Raw genomic sequence first — 12,744 nt, 5'->3', positions numbered from 1 at the left:
AATAGATTAATTAGATGCTTTAATTCATTGATCAGTCAGTCAGTCAATTATTTAAAAAAATAAAAAAAATAAACAATCTGTTGACTTATCGATTGTAATCTAATTAAACATTGGTTTCTTGTATATATATATATATATATATATATATATATATATGAAAGGTTTTGGTTTCTAAACATACATTCTTTCCTCCTTTTAATAATAATTTTTCAACTTCGATTTTTCTTGTTTTTTTTTGTCCTTCGTAGACATTATTTACTTTTCCTCCCCTAATTTCTTTGTCATATATATATATATATATACGTTTATATGTAAACAAATATCTAAATCAGAAAATAAGTACATAGAGGTAGAAGTTAAAATATTCAATTAGGCTAAACAAAGATAAAGGGAAAAAGTATAAAGGACAACTTTGTTTCATATCTCAGCATATACACACACATACGTATCATTATAAAAGCATAGTTATATACATTCTCAGACATATATATATATATATATATATAAAACTACTTTCACAATGTTCAAAGCTACTAAACAAATACTACAATTAAATGCTTTAAAAGTCCCACATAATTTAATAAAAAATGAACCCATTAAATCCTTTGCAAGTGATCATGTTAAAGATTGGGATCTTCTACGTGCCTCTTTAATTAAATTTAACAATAGTGAAAATTCCGATAACGTATTGAAAATTCCTTTGGTTGTTAATGGTGAAAGAATATTCCATTCAGATAACACCTTAGACCAAACTAACCCTGCTAACCATAATCAAGTCTTGGCAAAAGTTACACAGGCTAAATCAATTGATATTGAAAATGCTATTGAAGCTTCTAAAGAAGCAAAAGAAAAATGGTTTAGGTTACCCTTTTACCATAGAGCTTCGATTTTTTTAAAGGCTGCAGATCTATTGTCTACAAAGTATAGATATGACATGTTGGCTTCATGTATCTTAGGTCAAGGGAAAAACGTTTATCAAGCAGAGATAGATTGTATCACTGAACTGTCAGATTTTTTCAGATTTAATGTCAAATATGCCAGTGAACTTTACGAAAAACAACCAACTACAGATATTAAGGGTACTTGGAACACTGCTGAATACAGACCTTTAGAAGGGTTTGTTTATGCTATCTCCCCATTCAACTTTACCGCTATCGCTGGTAATCTTGTTGGAGCTCCAGCTTTAATGGGTAATACTGTTATTTGGAAACCTTCTCCATCTGCCGTCTTATCAAATTACTTGTTATATACGGTTTTGGAAGAGGCTGGCTTACCACCTGGTGTCATCAATTTTATTCCAGGTGATGCGGAAACTATTTCAGAGAGATTGATTAATGACGAAGATTTCGCCGCTTTGCATTTCACAGGTTCAACAAACGTTTTCAAAAAACTGTCTGGTAAAATTAATAGTAATATGATTGAAAATAAATATAAGAATTATCCAAGAATTGTAGGAGAAACTGGTGGTAAAAATTTCCACCTGGTTCATTCCAGTGCAAATATGGCTAATGCCTTATTTAACACAATAAGAGGCGCATTCGAATATCAAGGTCAAAAATGTTCTGCAACTTCCAGACTATATCTGCCACAATCCATCTCTGATGAATTCTTAGGCGATATGCTCGGTGTCTTATCTGAAAAGGATTCTAAGTGTGTTCCACTCAATACTTCCGCAAGCCCACTCAGTGGAGGTGACCTACATGGATTTTTGGGTCCAGTCATCCATGAGCAAAGTTTCAATAAATTAGCTAATGCAATTGAAGAAGCTAAAAAGGATCCAAATTTGGAGATAATCTACGGTGGGCAATACGATAAAAGTAATGGATGGTTTGTCTCGCCAACTATAATAAAATGCAAAGACCCTACCCATAAGTTTATGAAAGAGGAATTTTTCGGTCCAATATTGACTGTGTATGAGTATCCGGATGCTGAATTCGAAAAAATTTGTGATATTATTGATCAAACTTCGACTTATGGGCTAACGGGCTCAATCTTTGCTCGCGACCGTAAAATTATTGAACTGGCTACAGATAAGTTGAGGTTTGCTGCTGGCAATTTCTATATTAATGATAAATGTACTGGTGCAGTCGTGGCTCAGCAATGGTTTGGTGGCTCCAGAATGAGTGGTACCAATGATAAATCTGGTAGTGGAAACATATTGAATAGATTTGTTTCTATTAGAAACATTAAAGAGAATTTTTATGATATAACTAGTCATAAATACCCATCCAATTATGAATAAATATCAGACAAAGATATATAAAAAGATAAAAAAAAGGGGGGCAAATAAATAAGTCTCGATTAATCCATTGTAGTAACTAATAAACAAATGTGTAGGTTGATTTGGTTTACTCACAACGAGAGTTTTCTTACCTTAGAAATAAAACAAAAAAAGAATAATATTCCAAAAAAATAAACTTATTAAAATATTCAATACACACACTTTTTCTCTATGTAGATCTATTTGTATGTATATACATATATTATATAGTTAACTAATGCCAATATTAGTATTTATTTTGAAATATCACTCTTTTTGTCTGATTATTTTGGTTAGTTGTGAAAATATAGGAACGTTATTAAGAGAGTGAAAAAAAAAATAATAAAAAGTCGTCATAAAACAAAGGGGAAGAAAAGATTTAAAAAATAATTACATCATCCTTTGACAACAAGACAATTCCTCCACAGAACCATAAGCTGTCTCAAAATCAAGTCTGAACTTTGAGATTGAAATATATCGTGTTTGTATAACTATCTAAGATTATCGTAGAAAATTAATTTGGTAAGAGGAAAGAAGATCAAATAATCGATTTTGAAATTTTGAAAATACTAAAATATGATGTTAAGAAGAGTCTTACTTTTACCAACAAGTGACTTTATAGTCTTTTCAAAGCAAAGACATATCCACACAACTTTGTTTCTTAATGCAAAGAATAAGAATAAGCATGACAAAGGTAAGAAGTCATATAATAAAGTAGAGAAAGATGAGTCCATAGACATCGTGGATATTCAACATTATATCGATCAAGCTAAAAGTAAATTCGATAAGACTCTTAATTTACATGAGATCAAATTGAATGAATGTAAACAGGGTATATCAAATGTTCATATCTTCGATACTTTAAAACTAGCAAACGGTACGAAATTTACTGAAGTGGCCACAACCACTCAAAAGGGTAAGAATATGTTATTGGTGAGTGTCTTTAATCCAAATGATGTGAAGAAAGTTGTTAGTTGCATTTTGGCTTCAGGATTGAATTTAACACCAGAAAAGATGTCCAATGACCCAAATGAGCAAATGTTGAAGGTAACTTTACCACCAAAGACAAAAGAATCCAGATTGCAACAAGTTAAAGAACTGAAACAAATTTTTGAAAATTTTAAGAATTCTAATTTGAATTATTCTTTAGGTGTCATTAGAAGAGATTATATGAACAAACTTAAAAAAGTTCAACAAAATGACGATGTTAAAAAATGTATGAAAGAATTGGAAGCTTTACACAAGGATTATGTTAATAAATTACAAGAACAATTTAAACATGTGGAGAAGAATATTTTAAATTCATAAAAAATCTTAACTATATCCTTTTAATAATATTCTCTATTTTTTTTTACATGTAAATAATAATGAATGTAAACTATTACAAAAGAGGGAGATTTCAAAAAAAAAAAAAAAAAAAAAGAAAAAAGAAAAAAATAAGAGGAACACTAGACATGACGAATAGTTGCTTAAGAATGCAGAATCATATATATCTTCATATATAATCATGTCTATGTCATTATTTAATTAAAAAAAAATAACATTAATAAAGGAAGAAAAAAACAAAAAAGAATTAAAGATAATAGTAATTTTTCATCTTATTACAGTCTGCTTATATACTCTTCTTCATTTACTTTCTTGAGCAAGGGTCCATATAGATTTAATTCTTTCAAATAGGGATGTTGTATAAGATGCAGTAATGAAACTTTTCACAAAGCTCCATGCTTTGGAATTGTTTAATGGGTAATCTAGAGGTTTAGGGATTTGAGTGGAAACAAATGGTAACTTATCATAACAGACACTCTTTGCGTTGCATAATCCTAATAAACCTTCTTCACCGCCGAATTTACCGTACCCAGAACCATTTATACCACCAAAAGGTAATTGGCACACATAGAAAGTAGCAAAATCATTGATTGCCACATTACTAGTAAGTAAATTGTCAGCCACATAATTGCACTCTTTCAAATCATTACCAAAGACAGAACCACCAAGACCAAATGGTGCAGAATTGGCCAGTCTGATGCAATCATCGGTGGAGTCACCTTTCATCATAACTAAGATTGGGCCAAAGACTTCATTTTGAGCAATCGTCATATCCGGAGTAACATCGACCAAAAGAGTAGGTTGGAAATAGTTCCCACTTGGATATTTTGGATGTTGATAGCGAGATCCACCAAGTAATAATCTGGCACCTTTACTTACAGCATCTTTAACAAGTTCTTCTAATTGGGAAAATCTGTTATCAGAGATCATGGCACCCATATCGACACTGTTCTCTACTTTGTTACCTTCATTATCTATGTCGGATCCTAATTTGAATGGATTTTTTAACAATCTTTCATGTAAAATTTCAACTAGTCGATCATAGTTTTTAGAAGATACAATTACTCTTTCAATACCGATACAATTTTGACCAGCCGATTGGAAAGTACCCCTTAAAATGATAGAAGCAATAGTTGGTAAATCGGTGTAACTGTCCAGGACAATAAATGCATCTTTACCACCTAATTCGACTACTACTGGAGTTAAGGATTTGGCTGCACACTTTAAAATTTGATGGGCAATGGGCTGACTTCCAATAAACGTTATATGTTTTAAACCAGGATGGGAGGTAAAATAGTTGGCAGGTTCCAACATTAAAGAATCATCCTTGTTATTTTGTGGTGGTAAACAATAAAATAGTTGAACCAAATCAGGATCTACATCACAGGCGGTAAGACAATTTCTAACCAATTCAATGAAATAGTTTGAGGACCAAACGACTTGTTCAGAACATTTAACGATAATTGCATTACCAGTAATGATAGAGGCAATAATTGGACCCATTAAATTGTGGAATGGATAATTCCATGAAACGATAGACGCAATGACACCTAAGGGTTCGTACCTGATTTCAGCTCCCTTATACCATTTCATAAATAAGTTAGTTGGACCAGATCTCTTTGAAACCGATAATGCTTTATGACCATGTTTGATACACCAATTTAGTTTTTCTAAAGTGACTAAAATTTCACCCATTGATGCGTCGACTCGGGTCTTACCTGAATCACGACATGCAATTCTGGCAATTAAATCTTGGTTTTTGATAATGAAGTCTCTTAATGAGATCAATATAGATAACTTTTGTTCCCATAAGCGTTTTTGATCCTCTTTATTCTTGTTGAAATTAGCTTGAGCAATGGCAGCTTTTTCAATCAAATTATCGATATTATTATTATCCATGGACTTAAAGTTACCCAAAAATTGGCCGGTAGCTGGACATCTAGCTTCGATGTAGCCTTCTGGTACATTAGTTGAGATTTCTTTAGATGGAACCCAATTACTTTCAATTTCTTTTGGAACTTCTGGTATTTTAAATTGTACGGGCCGACCCTTAAGAGTTGAGCAAGTAAATATCCATTTATATATAAAGTAAGCCACAGCGAATGTGGATAAGTATGCCACTGTGTTATTCATGAATAGACAATGATATTAACAACTAGACTTAAAGCATAAAATTGATGACAATATATATGTATGTATGTATGTATAGGGGAATAATATATTGTCATTGATTGTACCAGTCTCCTTTAAAACAAAAATAAAATGCCAAATACAGAGATGTTGGAATAATATTTGTTAATCCAATTGTATCAAGATATATTAGCATCCTAAACAGGTTGGTGTGCATATGCATATATATGTATGTATATATATATATATATATATTTGTATATTTATACAAATATTCTTGTTTAGTGAATAATATCCATACAGTTTTATCTGAAGACTGTTTATCGCTTTTTGAGAGAAATTGTAGCAAGAAGTAACAAAACAATGGCAGGGGAAAATGAGAACAATGGAACATCGTTTAATCAGGTAGATTACCCAAAGCGGTAACAAAACGACGAAATTCGCAGCTCGAGCTTCAGTCAGTCACGTGACTCTATGACTTCAGAGAGGAGGAAAAAAAAAAGACTGAAATGTTATATAGACAACACTATTCAAGTTAAGTGTGTGTGAATAAGTTATGAGCTATAGATTAATGGATATATGAGATATGATATATGTGATATATGAAATGTAGTGGTATAAGTGTATATATGTATATGTATAGTTGATCAGTCTAAGAAAGGAAAAAAATGTGAAAAAGAGCCGTTAAGAAGCATTGACGTGCATCCCACCGACTGGGTTAATTACAGCATTGATTAAAAGATTAACAACCTGCTGTTTTTTATTTTCTGTAATTTGGTCGATTTCTTCTAGTTGTGCTTGGATAGATGATTCAGCTTGTGCTTTTAAATCGTCAAGACCACCTTCATTCTGTTCAGAATGGGTTTTCAATTCTTTGTCCTTTTGTGCTTTATATTGTGCTATTTCATTGGACGCATCCTTTTTAGCTTCCTTTAATTTCTCTTGTCTATATTTTCTTGCTTCACTAACAATTTTTTGTGCTTCTTTTTCTGCTTTAAGTAAAGTGGCAATACCGTTGCTTTGAGCTGACTATAAAAATTTAATGATAATAATAATAATAAATAATAATAACATGTTAAAAATGCTAACATATATGCAATAGTTAATGACGAGTTAGTAAATTAGATTAGATATGATAATAAAGGATAACGAACATTAATAAACGATATACATAAGCACATCCATTATATATATATATATATATATATATATATATGTATGCGTGTGTGTGTTCATATGTATTACATTACTATGGAATAGAAAAAATTGGTGAAAGGTAGGAATGAGGAATTATTTGTAGGTCTACATACCATTTTTATAATGGGTACTCAGTAGTTTTATTACAATATTCTAAGTTGTTTATTTTTTAAGTTAGTATTTCTTAGTTGCGCTTCTCAAACATATATCGTAGGTATAAGTGTGTGTATACATCATACACCTCTACATTGGATTTATTTGGTCTTTTGTATCCTTCTATTAGCATCCTTTTTCTTATTTATTTTTTTTCTTTTTTGCAAAAGTTTCTTTTTTTTTCTCCGGCAAGAAAAGAAATTAAAAAGAATAAAAAAAAATTATAAGCCAGGCATAGTTACAATAATATAGAAAGATACGCAGATAGTATCATATGTAATGGATATACATTCATATATATATATAGTGTCTATATTAATCAAGAACATTAACATATTGATATGCAAGATTACATAGTTCAATATTTTCATCTATATTAGAGCCTGTGGGTGACATTGCATCCTCATTTAATGTATCATTTGACATTTTGTAAGTCTTTATACCAATTGTTTTTAATATATCTAAAATTGTTTTAACACAGATTGTAAAATGTGAATTGTCATCGATAGTGGCTGTATGAGCGTTGTTTGCGGGTGGTGCTTCTTTTAATTCAATAAGTAAACCTTTAAATCCGAAGGACGAAAAAAGGTTACAACATTTAATTAATAATCCATCTTGTGTAATAAATGATTCACCTGCATCACCTTTTATTAACTGTCTCTGAATCCACATGTTCGACAGCTTGTTACTGATTATGTTATCAATTGTTTCCGGGTACCACGCACTACTACATGAATCGATTAGTCTTCTTACACTGTTGGTATTTGGATTAGTATTTTCATTGTCTACATCTAAACTTGTCGTTGTAACAATCGCAATCTTATTCTTTATTAATACATTCTTCTTCCTTTGTGGGAATGCTAGACTATATAATACATTGTTTCTATCACTTTCATTCTGTTCTTCCTCTTTATTAGTACTACTATTATTATTATTATTTACTTTTTTTTTCACTTGACTTCTGTATGTACGAAACTCTAAAGCCCAATTGGACTCAATTGATATAATAGAACTAGATACAGCATCTTTGAACTCTGTCAATGTTGCTGGCGTAGCTTTATCCATAAAGATTACACTTAATAAAAAATAAGATCATCATAATATTGAGATGATATGAATAGCCAGACAAAAAAAAATAAAGACGGGAAGTAAAAAAAAGAAATAAAAAGTCTTTACAAACAATGAATGTGCATCCATATCATCCTAATTCTTTCCTCATTTATTTTTTTTTTTGTTTTTTATTAATGCTATGTTAGTATAACGAAACGGCATGTGATTCTTTCAAACCAAGTGTATAGATATGTACACATACGTTGTATTTGTCATATTATAGATCTGTTAAAGTGCTATCTATTCTTTTCGACTAGTGAAGAAAATGCGGTGTTTGGTACAAACTGGAAGATGCACGCTTTCTGTTTTGTTTCTTTCTCTTGGAATAACAAAAGTAACGTGACAGTTTTATGATGGCAGTTCTGCAAATACCTTGTCAACAAAAATGGATCTGATTGAATGTCATTACTCATTATCACAACATATGTTATTTGCAATTACTTAATTTATTCATATAAAAGAGATGGAGAAATAAACAAGATAAAATTATTTTTTGCCCTAACTGGATTTTTTCATTAACCCTAAACAACCCGTTTGATCGAGGGAAAAAGGGGTCAAAATAAAATAAGAAGCAAATTTATTTTTCTTTCTTTTTTTTGTTGATTCTTTGCAAAAATTCATTTTATTAGCACTTTGGGTTGTTTGTTTGCTCGATGTGCAAACTATTTGTTCCTGTGAAATACATTTGTGCCTTTGTACATAGCTTGTTCAGTGAATTGTTTCAGTTAACTTGGTTGTGCTCGATTAATTGCAATTTTATACTTGTAGCGGTGAAAAGAAAAGCCAGTCGATAAGGAGAAAATGGCAGACAAATTTGATATCATAATCCTGACTCTATTTGCAGTTTTAGTTGCAATTTATTATAATAGAGACTTTTTGAAGGATTTAGTTTTGAATTCCTCTGACGAAGTTTTTAAATTGGAGAATGGGTCAGGTTCAAGAGATATAGTTACCGTTTTAAAAGAAAATAATAAAAATTTTCTTGTTGTCTATGGCTCACAGACTGGTACTGCTGAAGACTATGCCAAAAAATTTGCAAAAGAATTAATGGCTAAATTCAAATTAAATGTCATGTGTGTTGATTTGGAAGACTATGATTTTGATAATTTAACTGCTCTACCTTCAAATATTATGATTTCTATCTTTTTGTCCACTTACGGTGAAGGTGATTATCCAGATAATGCATTGTTATTTGAAACTTGGTTAAAAAGTTTAGATCAAATTGATTCATCTTTGAAAAATATTAATTTTACAATGTTTGGTCTAGGTAATTCTACTTACGAACATTTCAATGGTGCTGCCAAATCAGCATTGAAATTACTAAAGGAGAATGGTGCTAACTTGATTGGTGATTTAGGTCTTGCTGATGATGGTGCTGGAACAACAGATGAAGATTATTTATCCTGGAATGAAAAAATAGTCGAAAAGATTAAAGTTTTCTTGAAGCTTGATGAACAAGATTTAGTATTTCAATCGTCCTTTGAAATAAATTATTTGGATAATTTAAATGATAAGGTTTTCCTTGGTGAACCTTCGTCACAATATTTACCATCTTTCACTGGTGGAGTACCATTTAATAAAGAGAAAAATTTGCAAACAGGTCCTTTTAATATCAATTATCCCTATGTGGCTCCAATTGTGAAAAGTATTGAGTTATTTGATCCCTTAAGTGGTAGAAATTGTATTCATACAGAATTTGATGTCTCAGGTTCTGATATGAAATATTCCACTGGTGATCATTTAGCCGTTTGGCCATCGAATTCTGATGAGGTTGTGGCCACTTTCCTTAAAGCGTTTAATTTGAAAGGAGATAAAATATTTGATCTAACTTCAAAGGATCCAACTATGAAATTGCCATTTCCAACACCGACCACTATTGAATCCACTGTACGTTATTATTTAGAGATTACAGGTCCAGTTTCAAGACAATTTATTCGTAGTCTGGTTCAATTTGCACCAGATGATATAATTAAATCAAAATTACTCGAATTGTCAAACGACAAAGATCAATTTGTTAAAGAAATTATATCAAATTACTTTAATGTTGCTGATGCACTGTTATATATTTCAGATGGTGAGCCATGGACCACAGTTTCATGGGACTTTATTATTGAATCCATTCCACGTTTATTGCCACGTTATTATTCGATTTCATCCTCAGCCTTAAATGAAAAACAAACTATTCATATTACTTCAATTGTGGAAAATAATAGAAATGACAAAGTTAGATTACCTCCAGTGGTTGGAGTCACTACAAATCTTTTAAGAAATATTCAATTAAATAGGTCAAATGTCCCTGAGGATGCAGTTTCTAAAAGTGAATTTATTAATCCATTGCCTGTTCATTACAATCTGGATGGCCCACGTAATTTGTTCCATGGTTATAAATTACCTATCCATGTTAGAAAATCTACATTTAGGTTACCCACAAACCCACAAACTCCAGTGATTATGATTGGTCCAGGTACAGGTGTAGCTCCCTTCCGTGGTTTTATTAGAGAGCGTGTCAGATTCCAAGAATTGAATCCTAACGTTAAATTGGGTAAGCATTTATTATTCTATGGATCAAGAGATTTAAACGACTTTTTATATCGTGATGAATGGGAACAGTATAAACAGAAGTTGAATGGATCGTTTGAAATGGTAGTAGCTCACTCAAGATTGCCTAATCAACCAAAAGTTTATGTCCAAGATAAAGTCAAAGAAAGAGAAGATGAAATTTTGAAATTGTTACAAGATGGTGCTTTTGTTTATATTTGTGGTGATGCAAAAGGGATGGCTAAAGATACTCATTCCACATTTGTCGGTATCTACAGCCGTGGTTTGAATATTAGTGAAACCGAGGCACATGAAATAATTAAGATGTTAAAGAGTCAAGGTAAATATCAAGAAGACGTTTGGTGATTAACCGTGTATGTAACTGAACTTTGAATCTATATTCTTTAATTTCAAAATATTATAGTAATTTAAATAATAAAAAGAATTGAATGGATATGTGTATTTATTCTTCTTAATTCAATATATATATCTTTATATCACAATTTGAAAAATGATATTAGAACATAGAATATGTGAAGTTATTACTATTATCTAGATAATGGATTAGTAATTCTTAAAGTTATTCTACCAGTTTCACTGTTTTTTATAACGCAAACGTGAGTCAAATCTTCTACCACATAGTCAGCACCTGCATCAAATAAGACTTCTTTTGGGTTTGATGAAGTTATTCCGATGGTAGTTGCACCCATAGCTTTACCAGCCTTGATACCCACTGGTGCATCTTCAAAGACCACACTGGAGACGTTAGAGGTTCCATTCAAGTCTAACCCCCATAAATTGGCCAATTTATTTTTAGCCAATTGGTACCCCATTGGATCTGGTTTCCCTTTGCAGACATCGAACCCAGTAATAAAAACATCTGGTTTACCAATATCCTTCAAAATATTTTTAAACCATGAGAATGCTAGATAGGGGGTACCGGAAGTTACTATAGCCCATTTTCTTTCATGTAATCTACTACCGGTTATACTATCTTTATCCAAAGATAATAACAAATCATGGACACCTGGGACCAATTTTACAGTAGATATATAATTATCTGCCATTTGTCTCTCCAATGCCACAGTGATTTGGTTCTGTGAATTATCTAATTGAGGGAAGAATCTAGTTAATATTTCTGCAGAACGTGCCCCATGTGAATGTTTGAATAATTCTTCTGGCTCAACATCATATTTCTTACATAGATTTAACCACGTCAATTCGGCAGCTTCAATGGTAGATATGATAGTACCATCTAAGTCGAATAAACAAACATCAGTTTCAATATCGTAGTGAGGCATTTTGAATAGTAGGGAATTTTTGGTTTTTCTTCAATTTTGTTGTTGCTGTTGTTGTTGTTGTTTTGCAAGGAGTTCTATTTAACTTCTTTCTTTTGACCACTTTTTAACAATACGGCTGTATTATATATTTTCTTCATATGTACATGGATATCACTGATAAAGTGTGGATAGTAGCAGTGAGTCCAAATTCGAGGTCGAGAATATTTTGTATACACGCTGTCCACAGATCTCTTTGCATATATTGATAATTATTGTCAAGCGTGAGGACACAATAATAAATAGCACAGTGAATGAAAAAGATAAGGTAATTTCTCGAACTAAAATAAAAAAAAGGGGGGTTAGAGGAGTAAATGACTAAGAAAAGAGTAACGAATATATAGACAAGAGTTTAAATTAGTGTACTAGATAATTCAGAAATGTCTGACTTGTCAAATAGTAAGATGTTATTTAGTATAATTGTAATGATAATTGTTGAAAGAGTAAAAGGAATTATCGATGTTTTTTTTAGTGGAATTGCTATCTCTTCTAGCCCAATACCTCAGGCTCTTTCTGGCTCTTTCTGTGTCTATCCACTTAAGAATACTTAGAATATCATTTATATCAGGTGTATTCTACTTATTTTTGTTTTATTTACTTATTTAGTTGTTCTTATATTGTGGTATAAACTATTTGTTACGTAGATTTCTCATTGTATTTTTTTTTTGTTTGCTTCTTTCCTTCAATGGACAG

The 12,744-nt window shown here is 31.3% G+C and overlaps 7 protein-coding genes across 7 annotated transcripts; 3 read left to right on the top strand and 4 right to left on the bottom strand.

Moving 5' to 3' along the window:
- Positions 1-520: 520 nt before the first annotated feature.
- PUT2 (1-pyrroline-5-carboxylate dehydrogenase) lies at positions 521-2,242 on the top strand (the record flags this gene model as incomplete). Its single annotated transcript, XM_064859599.1, has 1 exon — positions 521-2,242. The coding sequence occupies one exon, from the start codon at positions 521-523 to the stop codon at positions 2,240-2,242; it is 1,722 nt and encodes a 573-aa protein (XP_064713555.1).
- A 594-nt stretch (positions 2,243-2,836) lies between these two features.
- Positions 2,837-3,568, top strand: RRF1 (Rrf1p; the record flags this gene model as incomplete). The annotated part of the gene is made up of 1 exon (XM_064859598.1): positions 2,837-3,568. One exon carries the CDS (start codon positions 2,837-2,839, stop codon positions 3,566-3,568), a length of 732 nt encoding a protein of 243 aa, XP_064713554.1.
- Positions 3,569-3,886: 318 nt separating this feature from the next.
- MSC7 (meiotic recombination directing protein) lies at positions 3,887-5,719 on the bottom strand (the record flags this gene model as incomplete). Its single annotated transcript, XM_064859597.1, has 1 exon — positions 3,887-5,719. The coding sequence occupies one exon, from the start codon at positions 5,717-5,719 to the stop codon at positions 3,887-3,889; it is 1,833 nt and encodes a 610-aa protein (XP_064713553.1).
- Positions 5,720-6,400: 681 nt separating this feature from the next.
- Positions 6,401-7,029, bottom strand: VMA10 (H(+)-transporting V1 sector ATPase subunit G; the record flags this gene model as incomplete). Its single annotated transcript, XM_064859596.1, has 2 exons — positions 6,401-6,745; positions 7,027-7,029. The coding sequence occupies 2 exons, from the start codon at positions 7,027-7,029 to the stop codon at positions 6,401-6,403; spliced, it is 348 nt and encodes a 115-aa protein (XP_064713552.1).
- Positions 7,030-7,381: 352 nt separating this feature from the next.
- SRB2 (Srb2p) lies at positions 7,382-8,131 on the bottom strand (the record flags this gene model as incomplete). The annotated part of the gene is made up of 1 exon (XM_064859595.1): positions 7,382-8,131. The coding sequence occupies one exon, from the start codon at positions 8,129-8,131 to the stop codon at positions 7,382-7,384; it is 750 nt and encodes a 249-aa protein (XP_064713551.1).
- Positions 8,132-8,977: 846 nt separating this feature from the next.
- NCP1 (NADPH--hemoprotein reductase) lies at positions 8,978-11,080 on the top strand (the record flags this gene model as incomplete). The annotated part of the gene is made up of 1 exon (XM_064859594.1): positions 8,978-11,080. The coding sequence occupies one exon, from the start codon at positions 8,978-8,980 to the stop codon at positions 11,078-11,080; it is 2,103 nt and encodes a 700-aa protein (XP_064713550.1).
- A 182-nt stretch (positions 11,081-11,262) lies between these two features.
- DOG2 (2-deoxyglucose-6-phosphatase) lies at positions 11,263-12,015 on the bottom strand (the record flags this gene model as incomplete). Its single annotated transcript, XM_064859593.1, has 1 exon — positions 11,263-12,015. One exon carries the CDS (start codon positions 12,013-12,015, stop codon positions 11,263-11,265), a length of 753 nt encoding a protein of 250 aa, XP_064713549.1.
- Positions 12,016-12,744: the final 729 nt, after the last annotated feature.

Source organism: Arxiozyma heterogenica (assembly GCF_036370985.1).
Source record: "Arxiozyma heterogenica strain weizmannii chromosome Unknown scaffold_26, whole genome shotgun sequence".
Classification (NCBI taxonomy): domain Eukaryota; kingdom Fungi; phylum Ascomycota; class Saccharomycetes; order Saccharomycetales; family Saccharomycetaceae; genus Arxiozyma; species Arxiozyma heterogenica.
The sequence above is the reverse complement of the archived record's forward strand: the minus strand, read 5'-3'. Positions and strand labels throughout refer to the sequence as shown.